The sequence below is a fragment of the Solanum stenotomum genome, chromosome 2 (genome assembly GCF_019186545.1).
Source record: "Solanum stenotomum isolate F172 chromosome 2, ASM1918654v1, whole genome shotgun sequence".
NCBI classification, from domain to species: domain Eukaryota; kingdom Viridiplantae; phylum Streptophyta; class Magnoliopsida; order Solanales; family Solanaceae; genus Solanum; species Solanum stenotomum.
This window is the reverse complement of record NC_064283.1, coordinates 70,461,078-70,483,528: the sequence shown is the minus strand read 5'-3', so window position 1 is coordinate 70,483,528 and position 22,451 is coordinate 70,461,078. Positions and strand designations below refer to the sequence as shown.

Here is a 22,451-nt window from a genome sequence, read left to right as displayed (position 1 = left end):
ATCATCTTTTTAAATTCTTTTTTAAGAAAATATATATAAACTTTAATTAAAGATAAATAAGAAAAAAAAACTTTAAAGATACAAAAAATCAAGACAAAATAAAAGAAGAAAGAAATTAGAAGAATAATGAGGTTGAAAGAAATAATATCTAATTTTCTCTCTTTTCAAATCACAAAATAAATTTTTGTTTGTTCTCCTCCTAATTTGATACGAATTTCATAAATAGAATAATTTTTTCTCCAAATAATTTTTCTTACCCTTTGAAACATTAATCAGCCTTTTTATAAATTTGTCAACCACAATGAATTTTCTCTCCTTGTAGGAGGAATAAACATTTTTTCAAAAAGTCTTTTATTTTGAAAAGAACTTTTTGTTATATAATCTCTTTCTTTACATCAATATCTTCACAAGAATCATGAGATATTCTCTCTTTCTCTTTTGTTAAAAAAGTCACATGACCTAGAAATTTGATGAACATCTTAGCGACAGAAGTTGATATCATATATTGATCATCATCGTCAGAAGAAGAAGAGCCAAAGTGAAAATTTGTTCTTATTTGTTACAAATGGTCAACTATTTTATTTTATTTTATAGGCTAAATAATTATAAACAGTTATGAAAAATGAATAGTTTTTATCTTTTCATCTTCCATTTTCATTTACTTAAATCTATATTAGTGTATTGGATGTTATAAAGGGCATAATTAATCGGGTATGATGTAAATACTTTTTTTTTAAAATACAAATAAGAAATACAAAACAAAGATAAAATGTCAAAAAAAGGAGAAAAAAGATGAATAGAAATACTGATCATAGAGAGATGCCACATCAAATTGTCTATATTCAGCTTTATATATACATATATTGGTTCATGCCCTTAGATGTTATTTTATTACTTTAGCTGGCATCGACATTTTTGTAAATCTGATATCTACTTTGGAACATTTTATAATGTGGTATAGGCTGACAATTGAGATCATAAATTTAAAAATAATAAAATTTAATTTATTATAATACTAATATCAATATCATAAAGATATATATATATCATTTAAAAAATATATAAAAAGTATTATAAATTGTAATAATTAACCGCTTTATTTTTTAAAAATCATATATAACTAATTTGATTTACACTCCAAAATTCATAGGTGTCACATAATTTAGACATTAATTCTTCATTACTTAATATATGTAATTATATCAATGACATATAAATTGAAATAAAAAAATTACATATTTTATTTGAAAATCACGTAATAGTACTATAAGGTATAATAATTAACAACTTAACATATTTTAAAATTTTAGTTGACTCTCCAAATTCCATATGTCTCATGCAATTGAGACAGAGAAAAACATATATTGGTTTAAAATTAATAAATATATTATAAATTATAATAATTAACAACTTAAAATTTATAAAAAAAAATCCTTTAAAAAAATTTAGTTGGCTCTCCAAATTCAATCGGTATTACAATAATTAAAACATAGAAATTAACAAGATTGGACTCCTGTTAACATTTATGTTTCCTTTTTTAAAATTTTTTCTCTTATACTTTATATAAATAATTTTTTTATGTAAAATGTATTATAAATCATAATAATTAATAGCTTAAAATATTTGAAAACATATAAAAAGTTTTTGTTAACTTTCAAAATTTCATCTATACCACATAAATTGGGAGAAATATAGATATATAGATATTTTAAGTTGCTAATGATTGTGAGTTATAGTACGTTTTATGTCATTTTCATATATATTACTCGCTTTGTCCTGATTTATGTGATACAAATGAAATTTCAAAAGTCAATGAATTTTTTATAAGTTTTTTTTTTAAATTAACTTGTTATTTATTGTGATTTATAATATATTTACGTAAAACATACTCTAAATAAAAATAATTAGCAATTTAAAATATATAAAAACATACTAAAAAATTGATTAACTTCAAAGCTCATATGTACCACATAAACTAAAACAGAAACAGTAATATATATTGGGCTCCGTGCTGGCACGGGGTCTCATATCTAGTATATATATATATGGAACATTAAATTTGTTGTCTTGAGCTGGAAACAAAGTAGCTAAACTTTACCATCAACACATTATCTAAATTAGAAGAAATCGTAAAATATCCACCCGTTATTTGTATGGAAAATTTTAATTGGACTTTGATTGGCTATTAAAAGTAAACATTTTTTCAGCTGTTTCCTTAATAATTACATTGTGTCGAGTCAAATTAAGAAATATTAGTATTAATTTTTTAAATACCAAGAGTGATAATGATGCATGCAAATCAAGTTACCAAAATGTGTGAACGGCCCTAAATAAGTTATAAGTCAAACAAGGTAACATAAATTTAAATAGAGTAAATGACTAAGGAGAAAGGAACTTACAAAAACTGTTGCTTTGATAACGATATCACGAGAGTAACCTCCATGGAGATGTTCATTGCTCATCTTCGAAAGCATCACGTCAATGAAATCTCTTTCATTACCACCTCCATTAATGACGTTTCTCTCGTCTTCACATGCTCATCTAACCATCTCTGAAATATCGAATCGATATCCTTAAACGTCTTCTTCATTAACTTCACATGCCCTTGAAAATCTATCCATTTGAATAACGGAATCGGAAACGCATCCCACAACACAAATTCCATTGACAGAACCAGAAATTTCCTAAAAGCTTCCTTAAATCTCTCCATTTCTCCGTCTCCGTCGCCTCCAGATTCGTAATTCTTACCTGCTATCATCTGTACGATTAGCCCAAAATTCAATTCCTCTAACCAATCGGTTAGGTTTACTACTGATTTCTCTTCAGTATTTTGAATTCGAGAATGAAGATTTTTGATGTTGTTTCGGATTTTACAGAGCTTGATCTGTTTCAATTTCTCGAGACGAGTGTTGGATAGAACTTCCTGGATGACTAATTTACGTATATTTCGCCAGTACGGTCCGTAATTAGCTAGAAAAAGCACGGCGTTATTGTACCCAAGGTATTCGCCGTAGAGGCAAGCTGGACGATTCGCGAATACGGCGTCGTTTTTGGAGTAACAGTCCTTAACGGCGTCGGAGCTGCTGATTACTAGCACACGGGGAAGTCCGAGCCGGAAAGTGAAAACAGGGCCGTACTTATCGGCTAAATCTGAGAGTTTTCGAGCTAACGGACGATCGTCGCCGTCGTTGTCGAAGTAGAAAAGATGGCCGATTACCGGCCATCCTCCGGCGATTTCCGGTGGTAACGGTGGTTTTGAAGATTTTTTTGTCGATAAGAAGAAGTAGATGGTGAAGGCAAGGGTTAACAGTGCTGCAATGGCTTCTATGGGAGAAAGAAGAAGAAGATCAAATTCCATGTGCAGAAAGTTAATGGGAATAGACACGTACAATTATGAAGCAAAGACTTTTTATTTATTTCTATAGCGTTAACTATTACTTTATTCGTTCTTTGTTATATGTCATTTATTACGTGAGTTATTAGTTTTGAAAATATATATTAGATTAACATAAAAAATTAATTAATAATTAATATTCATTGATTAAATTAATTAATTAAAATAAATTAATTAATATTTATTGATTGAAAACTATTAATTAATCAAAACAGTCAATGCAAAGTATAGTAACTAAAAACTTTTTTAAAAATAATATTTGCTAATAACTGTGTAAAAAGGCAGTGAAGATAACGTTTACAAATTATAATATTGTGCTGAGAATATAAATGGACAAATCAGTTTGTAATAACGTGTTGCTTATGCGCGGAGTGGCAATTTCAGGTGAAAAATTTTATGGTGGGAGAGGCCCAAGTATGACTTGGTGTATGAGGGATTATTTTTGAATTAAAAAAATGTGTAGGTCTCACCTTTTTTATTCAATATTGTTATTTCTCTCTCCTGTCTTATTTAATTTTATGAATAAAAAAATGATGTGGGTCCTATTCTTTTTATTTTACATTATTATTTCTCTTTCCCATACATTTTACTCCACATCCGTTTGCTTGTCCATTTCTTTTCTTTTCCCCTTTTTAAAAAAAGTTCTTCTTTAATTCTTCTTTCCTATAATATTTCAGATCAATTTTCACTATTAATTTTATTTATTAACTTTTTTTTATATTATTCGTACATTTATCTTTTTTCGTATTTGATAATTATCAAGTATATCATTTTTTAATTTTTTAAATTACATAAAAATATGAGAAGAAAAAATGGTGGAGAAAATTAAAAAATGAAGAATAAAACCTTTGTTTACAAAATAAAAGTCTAGATAGTAATTCGACTAAACTATTAATATCCCTCATTTGGCACATGTATATAAGCATGATTGATCAATTTTTCACTTTATCAAATTGAATTATTTCATCAATTTTTATACTAATAAATCATACCAAATTAATAAAAATAGGTTTTTCAATTTTCTTTATTTTTTAGCTTGATTTGAAACATTTTAGAATAAAATGAATTTTATTTTTATGAAATAAAATTATTAAAACGAATTTTATTTTGTACAATTATTATTTATTTAATATAACTCATTGTAAACAGTTATATAAAAAACTATCAACTATAATGCCACAAATAGGGAAAATATATTATATATATTTTTTCTCGTATTCTCGAATATATATTTTTTTAAATAATCAACGTGATAATTATCAAATATAAAAAAGACAAATATATCGAATGATATAAAAAAATTGAAAAAATCAAATTAAGAAGTAAAAATTGATCTGAAATATTATAGGAAAGAAGAATTAAAGAAGAAATTTTTTAAAAAGGGGAAAAGAAAAGAAATGGACAAGTAAACGGAGTGGAGTAAAATGTATGGGAAAGAGAACTAACATGTAAAATAAAAGAATAGGACCCACATAATTTTTTTATTCATAAAATTAAATAAGACAGGAGAGAGAAACAACAATATTGAATAGAAAAGGTGGGACCTACACATTTTTTTATTCAAAAATAATCCCTCACACACCAAGTCATACTTGGGCCTGTCCCACCATAAAATTTTTCATTTCAGGTCTCCCATTTAAGTCATACTAGATAAATATTTTAAATATATGTTTTTGTTTAATTTTAATTATTTATTATTTCAAGAATAACCTTTTATTTATATTTATTATTTTTAACATAAAAATTATATTTTATTTTTAACATTAATTATTTATTTCTCAAGTTATTTAAAAATCAATTAGCAAGAGTAGTGTGATAAAGTAATTATGTCAATCATAATTTATTTTTAAAGGTGTGTCAAATAAAAATGAACCTAAAAAATAGTTAGTATAAATTTAGTTGCTTTAATGTTCGATTGTTTGACTTTTGATTTTGAGTTATTGTCAATTTTTCACAATAATGAGAATGGCTCTATCATAAAAAATTTGTAATTTAAGAAAAGTTAACTTCATGAAGGAAGGCTATGAGAGCAGTGACTTGGTGGTGGAGCTACGCCGCCGCCGGTGTTGACTCGTTAAAGAGGGAAAAAAGATGAGAAAGAAAGTAAAAAGAAAAATAAGATAAAAATAAAAAAGAAACATAATTTGTAAAGAAAAATAAAAAAAATGAAATAAAAATACTTTTATAATTAAAATTTTAATTCTTATTTTTACATTTCACTTTGTGAATTACACCTTCCTCAGTATTTATGGAGCAAATAATTTCACTTTAAAACAATTTAACAAGATAATAGAACTCCCGTAATAAATAGGTATACAATAATTAAATAAATGAATAATAAGTTTGGAAGATATTTGACCATTTTCTTTGTTTATAGATGAAGTTCTGATACCTATATTTTTCAAATATCTTTTTTTCTTACTCTAATAATATAAATATTGAGAATTGTTTATATAATGAATCTTTATTAGTGCCAACGTTAAGGGGCCACCGATGAGTTCAGCCCAAAAAATTCCTACTACAAGCAATGATGTTCATGCAAAAAATCATAATATATCAATTTAAAGTTGTTTATTATCATAAAATAAATACAATCAAAGTGGTACATTGATTGAAATAGAGAGGTACTACATTATCATAATTAATATTATTAATATTATGCATCATTAAGCAAATTCAATAAAGATAGAAATATCTTATTTAAATTTTATAAAGCTCGGACGCAAGGCGAGGTGTTATTATCACTTCTACAGGATTCACCTTAGGCATAGTCATGCCGAGTCCCTCTTTCATATCCAAAGGCTCATTCGACGGAGTTCGATAATCGAAACCTTGGATCAAATGACCTATCGTTAGGTGTTCCATTTGTAATGCATAGCTTATTCCAGGACAAGATCGTCTTCCAGAGCCAAATGGAATGAACTCATAATCTTGACCACGAAAATTAATATCAGTAGTGAGGAATCGATCTGGATTGAATTGTTCAGGATTTGGCCATACTTTAGGATCTAGTTGTAGTTTCATGACGTTCGCATATAGTCTAGTACCTTTAGGTATGTGGTACCCGCTAACAACACATTCCTTTGTGTTTTCATGTGGTACTAACAAAGGGCTCGGTGGATATAAACGTAACATCTCCTTAACGATGGCTTGAAGGTACACTAAATTCTTGATGTCATTGTCGTCTATCCATCTAGCCTTACCAACTTTTGTGTCGATCTCTTCTTGAGCTTTCTTCAAGACATGTTGATTGTTTATCAACAATGTCATTCCCCAGTTTATGTGATGAGGAACTGTGTCTGCTGCATCCATGATCATACTCTGGAAAAAAATTTCCAGTTAAAATTTTATGCTAAGAATTTCTATTCAAGTCTCTTCTATTTTAATCAAAGGGGTCATTTGTCATCCTGATCTCTAAATTACAAATGAAACATCATATTTAATTTTTTATATAAATAACTTACCTCTTAACTTATCAGTTACCAAACATAATATTCTTTATATATGATTATAAAACTCACCTTAAAATCAATTACCAAATGATCATAATAGCTAGTTAGGGCCATTCACATGTCAACGGTTAGGGCCCCCTAGATAGTGTATGTAGAAGCTTAATAGGTTATTCCATCCTCTATATCATATAGGGGTGTCAATGATTATTTAATTATCGACTTAATTTATAAATTGAATAGCTTATTTGGTAGTACTTATTTTTAAATAAAAATATAAACTTTTATATAAATTTATAATCGTATTGAATAATTAATTAGATAGATTTTAAACTTTTAATTTTTTTTTTTATATATATATATATAGTTCAAAAATAGTGAAACATTACATTTTTATCAGAAGTCTATTTTTTCTTCTTTAATATCGTATTTAATCAAATGATGACAAATCAAGTTACCAAAATGTGAATGATCCGAGCATTATTATCAAGTCAAACGATGTTGAGTATAAATGTACTTACAAAAACTGTTGCTTTGATAGTGGTATCACGAGAATGACCTTCATGGAGACGTTCATCACTCATCTTTGAAAGCATCACGTCAATGAAATCTCTTTCATAATTTCCATCTCCATTAACCTCCGTACTCCTCCTCTTCACATGCTCGTCCAACCATCTCTGAGAAATCGAATCGATATCCTTAAACGTCTTCTTCATCAACTTCACATGACCTTGAAAATCTATCCATTTGAATAACCGAATTGGAAACGCATCCCACAACACAAACTCCATTGACAGAACCAGAAATTTCTTAAAAGATTCCCTAAATCTCTCCACTTCTTCATCTCCATCGCCTCCAGATTCATAATTCTTCCCTGCTATCATTTTCACAATTAGCCCAAAATTCATTTTCTCTAACCAATCGGTTAAGTTTATCACTGATTTCTCTTCACTATTTTGAATTCGAGAATGGAGATTTTTGATGTAGTTTCGAATTTTCTCGATCTTCATATATTTCAATTTTTCGAGACGAGAGTTGGATAGAACTTCCTGAATGATTAATTTTCTTATGTTTCGCCAGTAAGATCCGTAATTAGCTAGAAAAAGTATGGCGTTATTGTACCCAATGTATTCGCCGTAGAGACAAGCTGGACGATTCGCGAATACGGCGTCGTTTTTGGTGTAACACTCTTTTACGGCGTCGTAACTGCTGATTACTAACACGCGGTGAAGTCCGACCCGGAATGTGAAAACAGGGCCGTATTTATCGGCTAAATCGGAGAGTTTTCGAGCTAACGGACGATTGTCGCCGTCGTTGTTGAAGTAGAAAAGATGACCGATTACCGGCCATCCTCCAGCAATTTCCGGTGGTAATGGTAGTTTTGAAGTTTTTTTTGTCGATAAGATGAAGTAGAAGAGGAATGCGAGTGTTAACAGTGCTGCAATGGCTTCCATGGGAGAAAGAAGAAGAAGAAGAAGATCAAATTCCATGTCTAGAAAGTTATTATGAGTATAGACGTACAATTATGATGCATGCAACTTTTTTTTTATAGTGTTAAGTATTACTTGTCACACCAACAACGTGTTCGTACTCATTCATTTTAAATCAGATATTTTGATTTTAGTTCTTTTAGATATTGAATTGCATGACACATTTTTACGCGAATTAAAAATTGTATGAAGGTCGATTTGACTATTTTTTAAAAGTTAAATTACGTAAGAATCATTCAATAATTTGGATATCTAAAAGTTATATAAAAAATACAAGAAATTGCGATGGTACGAGAAAAAAGTTAATTTTAAAATATTAGTTAAAGTAGATGTAATTTAACTTTTGATAAAACGAAATACGACAAGTAAAGAAAATGAAGAGGGTATTGATTAAGTCTCGAAGATGAGTACTAGGGGTGTACAAAACCGAACCAAACCGTAAATCGAGTCAAATCGAAAAAGAAACCCGACTAGTGATTTGGTATTGGAAAAAAAAACCCGACTATATTTGGGTTGGTTTGGTTTTAACTAAAATAAATCAACCCGAGACCAAATCAACCCGACATTATATATGTAATTTTAAAATTTTATTTTATACATAAAAATATTTACTTTGATATAATTTTAAAATATTTCTTATATTATTTCATAGTTTTTATCTTTTAATATATTATTTCAAGTTTAAAACTTAGAATTCGGAATGGTCCAATAAAGATTATAGTTCATAGATGTTGATAATTATAATAAAACTTAAATCAAAATCAAATTAATACTAATGCAAAAAGAAAATCAATTCAACACTAAGAATGACAATAATATTGAATATTTGTTCTTTAGTTTTACATTGGTTTAGACAATTAAAATGCATAATCTAATTTTATTTTTCCTTCAATATTTAGTAATGTAACTAATACTTATTAAACTTATTTTAGCATGATTTAGTACTTTTAAATTATGATCATTTTCATTATGACTTTGCAATATTTATTTTATATGATGATTTCATTATTATTTTTTATTGAATATTTTAGTGTCATCAGTACTCATTTCATATTTTGTGTTATTTTTTTAAGAAACGCCTTAGATAATTGTATTTTGGTTGGACTAAAGAAATATTTGGAGCACAAGTTAATTATACGTTTGTATGCAAACTTTACCGAACAAATCCAAAAATCTGAAAAAATTCGAGATTTATTAGTTTGGTTTGATTTATAAATTTATAAATTTGACACAATGGTTTGGTTTGGTATTTGAAAAACCCGAACCAATCCGAGGTTGAAAAATCCGAAAAAACCCGAATTTTATTAGTTTGATTTGGTTTATAAATTTAAAAATTTTACGCAAATGGTTTGGTTTGATATTTGAAAAATCTGAACCAACCCGGTCATGTACACCTCTAATGAGTACTATACTTCTTTCTTTAATATAGTGATTTTTAAAGTTAATTATTTTAAATTATTTTATTTTAAGAAGTTCAAAACAAAATAAAATGTATATATTTTTCCATTTCAACTTTAGCTATTGCCTTGTCCAAAAATAGGTACTACTTTAATTTGATTATATTGAAAGGACAGATCGCAATATCAATATAATGACTATATTCAAAATGTTAATAATATTGCACATATAAATTATTAACTAAAGTTATAAACGGTATTCTAGATTTATTCGCATTTTTCATTTGGATATTTGAAGTTTTGAACTTTGGGTTGTTTCTATTCAAATATTGAATAGTAATATGGCAAATAACTTATTTTAGGAATAAGTGATCGATGTTTTACTCTTAACATCAATCACTTATTCCTTAAATTGTTTTTCATATAATATATACGTATGTAATTAAATTTCAAGTATTTATGCATGAAATTATGATATCAACAATTTTCAAATATTTTCTTTTTTCTCTAGTAATATGAAGTATTGAGAGTAGTTTATATAACAAATCTTCATCATTTATAATGTTCAATGTTTTCCGATAATATCACATGTAGCTTGTCAATAATTTGAAGGTGTGGGGAATTGAATTGGTTATATTGAAAGGACATATCACACTATCAATATATTGACGATATTCAAAATGTTAATGATATTGCCCATATAAATTATTGATTAAAGTTATAAACGGTATCCTAGATTTATTCGCATTTTTTATTTTGATATTTGAAGTTCTGAACTATGAGTTGTTCCTATTCAAATATTGAATAGTAATATGACAGATAACTTATTTTAGGAATAAGTGATTGATGTTATGTGTTATCATGATAAGTGCAAGTTAAAGAGTATTTACTTGTTCTTAATTTGGCATAAACTCCTTTTTGGAGTGAAAGGTGTGTTTGCTCTCTCAAACTTTTTATTATCCATGGTGAGGACTTTTGGAGTGAAGAGGAGATATTGTAAGAGTCCAGATTTTACCAACAAGGGTTGTGGTGGAGTGGTAAGTATTCCTTCATCTTTAATCAAGAGGTCTCGGATTCGAGCCCCCTTGGGTACGGAGTCGCCTTTGTTAGGGAGTGCTTTACCCTTTAATGTGGGACTTTCCGGCGCGAATCCGAATTTAGTCGGGCTCTAATGTGGGTATCGGACACCGAATGGGAAACCAAAAAAAAATAAAAAAATAAGAGTCCAGATTTTACTATTAAAATTTGCTTTTTAGTTATTCTCAAATTTTTATTTTGTTGGGCTGGAAGGTATTCATGGTTGTTGCCTTGTTGGGAATTGGGAGAAATTGAGAATTTTTTTGTTATTTGGTTTGTTTCTGTGAGCTTATGTGTGAGGAATTGAAGATTTTTTTTTAGGTTTTTGGTTGGGTTAGTTTAAGTGTGAGTGGGTGGATGGACGGATATGGGCCGGATGGGTTTTAAATTTTGGGTTTAATTAATTGGTCAAATTGGGTCCCTCCGTAGGATTATGCCACGTATCCCTATTTAGTCTTCTGTTAGAGTGAAGGACATATATGGTCTAAATTTTGGATAGCAACGTCACCAATGTCCCAAAAATACGATGAAGTGTATCTGTACAACATTNGTTATGTGTTATCATGATAAGTGCAAGTTAAAGAGTATTTACCTGTTCTTAATTTGGCATAAACTCCTTTTTGGAGTGAAAGGTGTGTTTGCTCTCTCAAACTTTTTATTATCCATGGTGAGGACTTTTGGAGTGAAGAGGAGATATTGTAAGAGTCCAGATTTTACCAACAAGGGTTGTGGTGGAGTGGTAAGTATTCCTTCATCTTTAATCAAGAGGTCTCGGATTCGAGCCCCCTTGGGTACGGAGTCGCCTTTGTTAGGGAGTGCTTTACCCTTTAATGTGGGACTTTCCGGCGCGAATCCGAATTTAGTCGGGCTCTAATGTGGGTATCGGACACCGAATGGGAAACCAAAAAAAAATAAAAAAATAAGAGTCCAGATTTTACTATTAAAATTTGCTTTTTAGTTATTCTCAAATTTTTATTTTGTTGGGCTGGAAGGTATTCATGGTTGTTGCCTTGTTGGGAATTGGGAGAAATTGAGAATTTTTTTGTTATTTGGTTTGTTTCTGTGAGCTTATGTGTGAGGAATTGAAGATTTTTTTTTAGGTTTTTGGTTGGGTTAGTTTAAGTGTGAGTGGGTGGATGGACGGATATGGGCCGGATGGGTTTTAAATTTTGGGTTTAATTAATTGGTCAAATCGGGTCCCTTTGTATGAGTACTCCACGTGTTCCTATTTAGTCTTCTGTTAGAGTGAATGACATATATGGTCTAATTTTTGGACAGCAGGGTCATCAATGTCCCAAAAGTACGATGGAGAGTATCTGTATAGCATTTTCAATAGTTAGGAGGTATATTTATCCTTTTTCCATATAAATTATTGACTAAAGTTATAAACGGTATCCTAGATTTATTCAAATTTTTCGTTTTGATATTTGAGTTTGAACTATGAGTTGTTCCTATTCAAAGTATATAATTAAATTTCATGTATTTATGCATGAAGTTCTGATATCAACATTTTCCAAATATCTTTTTTTTTCTCTAGTAATATGAAATATTGAGAGTAGTTTATATAACAAATCTTCATCATTTATAATGTTTAATATTTTTCGATAATATCACATGTAGCTTGTCAATAATTTGAAGGTGTGGGGACTTAAATTCATTATATTAAAAGGATATATCGCACTATCAATATATTGACTATATTCAAAATGTTAATAATACTGTCCAAATAAATTATTGACTAAAGTTATAAATAGTATCCTAGAATTATTCACATTTTTCATTTTGATTACTGAAGTTCTGAACTTTAAGTTGTTCCTATTCAATTATTGAATATTAATATGGCTATTATAACTTATTTTAGGAATAAGTGATTGATGTTTTACTCCTAATATCAATCACTTATTCCTTAAATCATTTTTCATAAGATATATGCATATATAATTAAATTTCAAGTATTTATGCATGAAGTTCTGATATCAACATTTTTCAAATATCTTCTTTTTTTTCTCTAGTATTATGAAATATTGAGAGTAGTTTTTATATAACAAATTTTCATCATTTATAATGCTCATTTTTTTTTTGATAATATCACATGTAGCTTGTCAATAATTTGAAGGTGTGGAGACTTGAATTGATTATATTGAAAGGACATATCGCACTATCAATATATTGACTATATTCAAAATGTTAATAATACTGTCCATATAAATTATTAACTATAGTTATAAACGGTATCCTAGATTTGTTCACATTTTTCATTTTGATAGTTGAAGTTCTGAACTTTGGGTTGTTCTTATTCAAATATTGAATAGTAATATAGCAGATAACTTATTTTAGGAATAAGTGATTGATGTTTTACTCCTAACATCAATCACTTATTCCTTAAATCATTTTTCATAAGATATTTGTGTATATAATTAAATTTCAAGTATTTTATGCATGAAATTATGATATCAACATTTTCCAAATATCTTTTTTTTTCTAGTAATATGAAATATTGAGAATAGTCTATACAACAAATCTTCATAATTTATAATGTTCAATTTTTATTTTTTTCCTGATAATATCACATGTAGCTTGTCAATAATTTGAAGGCGTGGGGACTTAAGTTGATCATATTGAAAGGAAATATCGCACTATCTATCGACTATATTCAAAATGTTAATAATACTGGCCCAATAAATTATTGACTAAATTTATAAACGGTATTCTAAATTTTTTCACATTTTTCATTTTAATATTTGAAGTTCTGAACTTTGGGATGTCTTAGTCAAATATTGAATAGTAATATAGTAGATAATTTATTTTAGGGATAAGTGATTGATGTTTTACTCCTAATATCAATCACTTATTCCTTAAATTATTTTTCATAAGATATGTGCGTATATAATTAAATTTCAAGTATTTATGCATGAAATTATATATGATATCAACATTTTCCAAATATCTTCTTTTTTCTCTAGTAATATGAAATAATGAGAGTAGCTTATATAACAAATCGTCATCATTCACTACTAGAAAACTGTAAATAACTTGGAGATTTTACTTGGGGATTATTTCTATAGAAATTTCCTACGAATTTTCATTTGAAAATATGAAATTTCAAATTCTAAACTTTTTTATCTGCGAAAAATATTTCCCCAGAAAAATTTGTAGGTAAATTTGGCGCCATTTATGCAAGATTATTAGCTGGGGAATTATTTGGGGGCAAATAATTTGCAAGTACCATTTTCATAGGCAAATTCGCAAGAAATGAAAAAAAAACTATTTTTTTATTTGTTTGCAAGAAATTTCCTAAATAAACTTATTTGCTGATCCAGCTAAAAATAATTACTTTAAAAATTATTTTATTGACTTCATCTGATACCATGTTCTCTAATTTTGAGTGTGCGCACGTAGTTACTTAAACTTGTATAGAGTATAACAAGTAAACACTTACATATTATTTAACGTCTATGTGGCGATCCATGTCGGCGAACCAATTGATACTTAGCCCTAAAACAAACTGATAACACCTCCTAGTATTCATCTAAACAGTTAACATTTTGAACCTTTTGAGTTTTACCCCTAATAGATAATTTAGGAGCTTTTAGATTAACTTACTGATACAAACTTCATACACACCAAAAAAATTAATAGAAAGGTAATACATAATCATGATTAATAATTTAATCTTATTGAAATTATGCATTATTAAGCAATTTCAACAAAGATAGAACATCATAATTACTTAAATTTTATAAAGCTTGGGTGCGAGGCGAGGCTTTATTATCACTTCTACAGGATTTACCTTTCAGGTCCCTCTTTCATGTCCAAAGTTCATTCAATAGAGTTTTATAATTGAAACCTTGGATCAAATGATTTCAGGACAAGATCGTCTTCCAGAGCCAAATGGAATGAACTCGTGGTCTTGACCACAAAAATCAATATCAGTAGTGAAGAATCTATTTAGATCGAATTGATCAGGATTTGACCATATTTTAGGATCTCATTGTAGCTTCATGACATTTGTGTATAGTCTAGTACCTTTAGGGACGTGATACCCACTAACAATACAATCCTCTGTGTTTTCATGTGGTACTAACAAAGGCCCGGGTGGATATAATCGTAACACCTCTTTAACGATAGCTTGAAGGTACACCAAATCCTTAATATCGTTGTCATCTATCCATCTATCCTTATCAAATTTCGTGTCGATTTCTTCTTGAGCTTTCTTCAAAATATGTTGATTGTTTATTAGTAATGTCATTCCCCAGTTTATGTGAAGAGAAACTGTGTCTGCTGCATCCAAGACAAACTCTGGAATTTTTTTAGAAGAGTTAAAATTTTACTCCATTCAAGTCCCCTCTATTATAATTTATAATTGAAGGGGTATATTGTTATGAGAGTTTACAAATTACAAATCAAACATCAATTTTACACCTGAATAATTTTTCTCCTAACCATTTATCATCAAATGTAGTATACTTATGAAAAACAATGGCACTCCTATGTTTTTCATGGGTGCACTGTTCATTATATCCTAACTTCAGTCAGTTTCGCAAGATAAATATACATATATATACCTATGACTCTTTTCGAAGTTAATGGGTGCATGTGCACCCCAACCTAGAGGGTGGATCTGCCTCTGATTAGGGGCTTAGGGCCCTATATGTTATTCAATCTCCTATTTTTCAAATAGGGATGTCAATGATTTTCTTAAAATCGACTTAATTTATTAAACTGAATTGTTTTATTATACTATTTTAAAAATAAAATCATATTTAATAATCGTATTGAATAATTAATTAGATAGGTTTTAAACTTTTTTAAAAACAAATTAAATTGAAAACATATAGTATAAATTTATATTATATCATTATATAATAAGTTCAAAAATAATGAAACATTAAATTTTTTGACTTGAGCTGGAAACAAAGTAGATAAACCCCCCACTACTAGCATATTAACTATTAATATAATACTATCCTTGTTTATCAAAAATAAATAAATAGAAGTTATCATGAAATATGCACATGTCATTGGTACAAAAATATGGTCATTTTGGTACATTTGATATAACTTTAGGATCATAAAATTGAAAAATCTTTTTTGTCTTTTTAAATTTTGTATTAAGTCAAATTAGGTCATTCTTTTTTGAAACGGAAAGAATAAATATTTTTCATGTGTGTCGATTGCTAGGACTTCAATTATGTCACCAATAATCGATAATACAATAATAGACATTGTTGCATGGAATATATTAGAGAGAAGACATAAATTTCACCTTGAACTTGTATCAAAAAGTCACTTACACACTTAAATTATCATGATGACCTATTACACACATTTACTATTCAAAAGTGAATTTATTTATCCCTTAAAACTGACGTGGCAAAGAAATAAAATGAAAATAAAAACTAAACGCGTCAGTTAGAAATAAAAATAAAAATAGTAATTAGAAGCAGCTCTTAACCCCCCTCCCCCCACCCTCCTCCACCCCACCCCTACCCTACACCTCTTGTTCTTCACACCCATTCTTCTTTTTCATATCTCTTCTTCTTCATTCTTTATACATCACAATCTCAAAACACAATTTTTCTTTTTGATTAGCAATTAGGTTAATTCTCATAGATTTGTTATTAAATAATTGTATTTTATGAAAAAATTTACTAAAGGAAGAATCTAAAAAGAATTTTGGATAAACCTAAATAAATAAATCCTAAGTTATGTTTAGGTGATTTTGGTTGATTGTTTCCATCTTTTCTATTTTTTGACTTTGTTAAAGCAATTTTGGTTGTTAATCAATTTCTGGGTTTGGTTGTAATTGCAGCTTTATGGGTATGGTGGTTCTACGTAATGGGTGGAAAAAAAAAGAGGAAATTGAAGGTGGTGAAGAAAATTAATCAATTTTTGAATTTGGTGAAGATGACAACTTTATGAGTGTGGTGGCCTTGGGTAATGATTTTGAAAAAAAAGAGTGGAAATTGAAGATGATGAAGAAAAATTTATATTAGAAATGGTGATGGTGATGGTGATATTTAGTGGTGGATGGCGAAGAAGATGAAGAATTGAAGGTGATATGATGGTGGTGAAGAAGAAAGAATCAATAGTGAATAAGATAGTCGTATATGGTTTTTTCCGTGAGATAAGAGATGGAGTGGATGAGATTTTGTGATGAAGAAGGTATAATTATTAGAGAATTTTAATAATTAATTAGAGATTAATTAGTGTAAAATATTGTTAACAAAAGAAAAGTAATTAATAAAGAAAAGAAAACAATTTTTTTTATAAAAAATCATAATTTCTGACATGGCGCTGACGTGGCACTGATGTGGCGGCAAGTGTATTACACCACACCCTGTGAGAGTGGTGTTACACGTCTTAGGGTGGTCTTAAATTTACTTTTGAATAGTAAATGTGTGTAATAGGTCATCATGATAGTTTAAGTGTGTAAATGACTTTTCGATATAAGTTCAGGGGCAAACTTATGTCTTTTTCCAATGTATTACTTACTATTTTCTTTTATCTTAATTCTCTAATTTATTTTATATGATACGTAGAAAATGGTAAAGGACCAAAAATAAAACAAAGAGAAAGAGGGAAAAAAATAGTAATAAGGAGTTCACGCAATTCAAGAAATTTGTTTCGTTAAAAGCAAATAGATTATGGCCACCATTTTGTGCTACATAACCAGTTTAAATAATTAGTTGATATATGAATAATTTAAATAACTAATTTATTTTTAGTGGAATTATTTTTGTATTTTTCCTAATAAAAAAGATTATTATATCAGAAACTACCGAGTTACATATTACGAAATCTACCAAAAACTTGTAAAATTATATTTCAACCCCTGACTAAAATAAAGTTGTCAAAGATAAAGTTAAATAATTTGGGAGAAGGTCGGCCGCATATGCAAAAACTCAATCTTATTTTCTGGTGTACGGTTGATCAAAAATTTTATTTTTTATTTTTTGGAAACAAGCTTCAAATTTTTAAAAGAATGACTTCCTTAATAAAATTAGAGAAAATAAGTTGTATTATCTCCTATGGCCACCTTCACAACCAACCAACCACCATCTCTTCCAATCCTATCGATAGTGGGAAGCAAAATCGAAACCGGATATATATATAAATGAAGGAAAGGCTATATAGGTACAATAGGTACATCCACAACCCCATCATCCGCCCACACTCACTATATCCAAATAACGAATTTATAACTTTAGTCACACGTTTGAAGTTATTCCGAAAACGGGTGAACTTATGAATATTCAAAAAAATGAACACAAAAGACAGCTCTAAAGGAGGCCCAAGGATTTATTCACTTAGCACACTGAAAACTAAGTAGGTGTAGAAGAGGCCCAAGATTTAGAAAAGACTAGAGATTCCTTAAAAAGGAGTCCAAATATATGGCCCATTTAACTTCACTCCTTTTTCTTCTCTCTTAGTCAGGAAAATTATGCAGAATAACAAATATTTAGTTTATATTAGGTACTATAGCTACAATTTAAGAAAATTATTATTCGCACTCCTATTCTTACTTACTATTCGCCTGATTTGTATAAATCCAGAATTTGTATAATTGAGTTCATGTTTGTATAAATTTAGAATTTTGTATATGCTTACCCTATATTTGTATACGATTTATGAAAAATTCACAATAAATTATCATGTTTGTATATTGGCAAGCGAAATATACAAACAGAGCTCTGAAATTTTTTAAAATATATAAATACAAAATTCACAAACGAAATATACAAACGGTAAAAATATACAAACCGCAACCTTCGTAGCAAACAAAACTATAACTATGAAGCGCAATTATCAAAACTATAGCCATATAGAACCTTATTATGTCTATTATATTTGTTATCTCTAAAATTTTCTCTCCTTCATCACATGTAAATAGTAATGTTGCTTGTCACAAGGGTTGTTCATGGACCGTTTTGAATTGATTTTTAATAAAAATTAACATTAAATTAAGTTAACAATTAAAAATTAAATGTAATGAATATTTCTTGATTTAGTTATTGTTGTTTCGTTCGTTAGATTCAAACTAAAAGAAAACTCCACGTTGTTTTCTTTGTATAAAAATAAATAAATAAATTTAATCATTTGTTAATTTGTAATCCTTTATTATTTCATTTATTATAGTAAAATTAACTATAGTTTTATTGAATCATTGAGAAAATATTTTGAAATCTATAAGTTGAATGAAAATTACAAGATCTACATAAAAGTTATTGAATTTATCCGAACACCTGAACTCTCATTTAGCTCTGCCCTCTACCCAAATTAAGTGAAAAATTCACAACTCAATTTCCTAATTATATAATTCTCATCATTATCAAACTTAAACACTTTATTTAGCACAATGGAAATACTTTAAAAAGAATAAACAAAAGGTAGGATCATTAAAAGATTCGAATAGATCAATTGTATCATCATTCTACCTAATTCTTATGACTCAGGGCTTAAAATATTCCAGATATTGCAATCTGATTACTGATAATTAAGTGTCCCCCCATTTTAAAAAAAAAATATTAGTATTATTATTATCTTTATTATTAAATTAAAACAGAATATAATGTTGTCCCAAATCATTGTCAATCGTTATGATCAATATATTTTGGAAAAATATATTGAGTCAGAAATCCATAAGAGGTATTAGTTAATTCATTAACCAATTATTTTTCATGCATAAATTTAACCTTTTTAAGGATAGCATAGCAAAATGACAAACATAATTATAGTCATGGATTCAAAATTTGAATTTTATAGATTCTAAAGTGTTGGTTATAAACTCTTGCCTTAGCTGTTGCACAAAAGGAAATGAAATCGTTCTTGAATAATAAAGTTAAAAGATTTTGAAATAGGAATGCACTTTCTCAAGTTCAAGTCCTTTGGGATTAAAAATAAAATTATTAGGAGTGTCACCTCTTGAAATGAACCTGTAATATATGCGAATTCAAATTTAATTTGATCCCAATATGAATATCGAGCATGGAATAAAAGTAAAGAATACTATAATTGAATATAAAGTGTTGCTTACATGAAAAGGAGGGTTTAACAAATTGCATAATTCACAACAAAAAGTGCACCAACTCCACATTTATCTTTAGCATAAAGTGAACACTTTTACAAAAGAGTATATAGAGGCCATTGCCAATAGACTCCTATTATTGCAAGATGAGGCCGATCACCTTTTAGCTAATCTTTTGAGTTTTTTTTTTTTTCGGTTTTGAAGATATAGGAAGGGAAACTTGAAAATAAAGTGGGAACTAATTTACAAAAGCTAAAGAGCACCAACAACAAACAAAAAAAGCAATTTAATTACCCAAGTGAGAAGCAATGGAAAAGAAAGTTATTCACAAGGACCAAGATGTGCATGCCTTTATTTATTTACCACCTGCAAAATTCAAATTAAAGAGGATCAATTATAAAGTTCATTGACTCATTATAATACCTTTTAACAAGTGGCATGAAGTATATATAAAAGTAGATATTAGATGTTGAATCCTTGGATTCATATTCTGACTTATTCGTATGCTTACTTTTTTATGTTTTGAATATATTTGGAATTATTTGATTGTTGGTCAGAATTATGTAGGTATTAGTAATGTAAGTATCAGTTATATATATATATATATATATATATATATTATTCCATCTTTTATCTTGCATAAGATAATACACGAATTCCCTCACAACTTATACAAGTATTAATTATGCTGATGTCTAAATTATCAACCAAACATCATATTCATCTTATACATAAACAACTTATTTTGCTAACTAGCTAGCAAACATTGTATAACTTATATAAAATTAATTAATAGATAAGGTTCTTCTTTACTAGCTGCTAATTAAACAACCTCTTAGTTAAAATTCTGATTTCATCGCTGATGAATTGATAATTTTTTTATATATAGCCGACTCTAACTTAGTTTATAAGGAATTGAGGCATAACAATTATTGTTGCTATATTGACTCATTATACCTTTTAACAAGTGGAATGAAGTATAAAAGTAGATGAGCATGATCAAGATATAAAGATGAGGCTAATAACCTAAAAAGAAGAGACTAACCTTTCTTTTCACAAAGCTTATTTAGAACAGAAAGGAATACAATGAGGACTGCCACACCAGCTATGAGCCCAATTGTAATTGCTAGTGTCTTTTCAACATCTTCATCTCCTGCAATTTGTATATATATGCTCAAACTTAAATACACATATAGTATAAGAGATAATTACGGGTCTGAATCATTCGATCATAAATTTATAATATAAGTCTATTCAAACGGCTAGATGGTAAGTTAATCACTGTGGTTCGACAATAGAGAATAGAACATCTCTAAGAAAACAAAAGAAAAATACCACAATATATGTACAAAGTGTGTAAGTAAATGTATACTAAATATACACACATTATACATACTTATACACAACATATACATAATATATAACGTTTATTTTGATTATGTTGGTAAACTAATTGACCGAACAATATACATCGGTAACTATCCCTATTATGTGTACTTATGATTGTTGGTTAATTTAAACACTAATTAGTTTGTATAACTACATTTTATTAACTTACCTATTCAATGTACATTTTGTATCCAACTTGTCTTTCAATTCTAGTCATTCATATGGTGAAATATAGTTTCATTTTGTTGTGCAAACTTCTCCTTCAAGTATATATTAGGAAATAAATATGATTAGTGGTGGAGCTACTCTTGTACAAAGGTATATTAAAATGTTATACTACTATTTATGTAGACGGGAAAATATGTGACCATTGGTAGAGCTACTCTTGTCCAAAGATATGTTGAAATGTTATATGATATATGTAAATAGAGAAAAAGAATTTTACGGAATCTATTTTGTTTTAAATATATATGTACAATTACATTGAATCCTCTTGATTAATTCTTTGTGTGTTTATCTATCTATATTTTAGTTTTCCTTAATAAAATTTCTAATTCCGCTGCTGATTGTTACACTACCTTGTATACCTATACATTAGGATCAAAACTTGAATCAATGAGTGGTATGAAATTTCCCAATAAATTAAAGAGTGACAAATAAGTTAAAAGCAAGTGGAATATTTTGAGAACCACAATATTGTGGAGTTGCAAGTGGAAGAGTGACCACATTTTTCTTTTGTCATGACTTATTAGAGTAAACTTCTTGGAAGTTCATTTGCATTTGGAAAATGACAATCAGTCATGCATGGACTTCTTCAATGTTTCCTAGAAAGTAATCATGATAAGATCACTCTTGTAGAATATTTAATTTATGTTGATAATAATTATTAATAAATACTAACAACTAACAAGTGTGACATATAATGATTGTTTTTTAGAATGATGTCTAACCCTCATTATATTAAGTGATTATGCAATTTAGTCATGCTTAGTGTACATATAATCAAGACTATCCATTAAAAAAAAAAGGGGGAGGCAACAAAATGTCTAAAATCATTAAACAAGAAAATCAAATAACTAATTTAGCTTTATACAAAATATGAAAGAAAATAAAGCAAAAGGACACATAAAGAAAACAAATACTTTATGTCCATCCTAACCTCTATGATTAATTACTTATAGCCAGCCTAAGAACACACACCCCCCCCCCCCCCCCCCCCCCCCCCCC

The 22,451-nt window shown here is 28.4% G+C and overlaps 2 protein-coding genes and 1 pseudogene across 2 annotated transcripts in view; all 3 read right to left on the bottom strand.

Moving 5' to 3' along the window:
• LOC125857189 (xanthotoxin 5-hydroxylase CYP82C4-like) overlaps positions 1 to 3,377 on the bottom strand; it is a 16,838-nt pseudogene extending 13,461 nt beyond the window's left edge.
• A 2,671-nt stretch (positions 3,378 to 6,048) lies between these two features.
• On the bottom strand, positions 6,049 to 8,333 carry LOC125857188 (xanthotoxin 5-hydroxylase CYP82C4-like). Its single transcript, XM_049536872.1, has 2 exons — positions 7,365 to 8,333; positions 6,049 to 6,715 (listed from the first exon to the last, which is right to left on the bottom strand). Exons 1-2 carry the CDS (start codon positions 8,331 to 8,333, stop codon positions 6,095 to 6,097), a joined length of 1,590 nt encoding a protein of 529 aa, XP_049392829.1. The 3' UTR covers positions 6,049 to 6,094.
• An 11,555-nt stretch (positions 8,334 to 19,888) lies between these two features.
• The window catches only part of LOC125857207 (plasmodesmata-located protein 6-like), a 4,155-nt gene continuing 1,592 nt past the window's right edge, over positions 19,889 to 22,451 (bottom strand). The window contains exons 2-3 of the mRNA XM_049536903.1: positions 20,881 to 20,988; positions 19,889 to 20,201 (exon numbers count right to left, since the gene is read on the bottom strand). Coding sequence (XP_049392860.1) covers positions 20,191 to 20,201; positions 20,881 to 20,988 — 119 coding nt within the window. The 3' untranslated portion in view covers positions 19,889 to 20,190. The remainder of the gene's footprint in view (positions 20,202 to 20,880; positions 20,989 to 22,451) is intronic.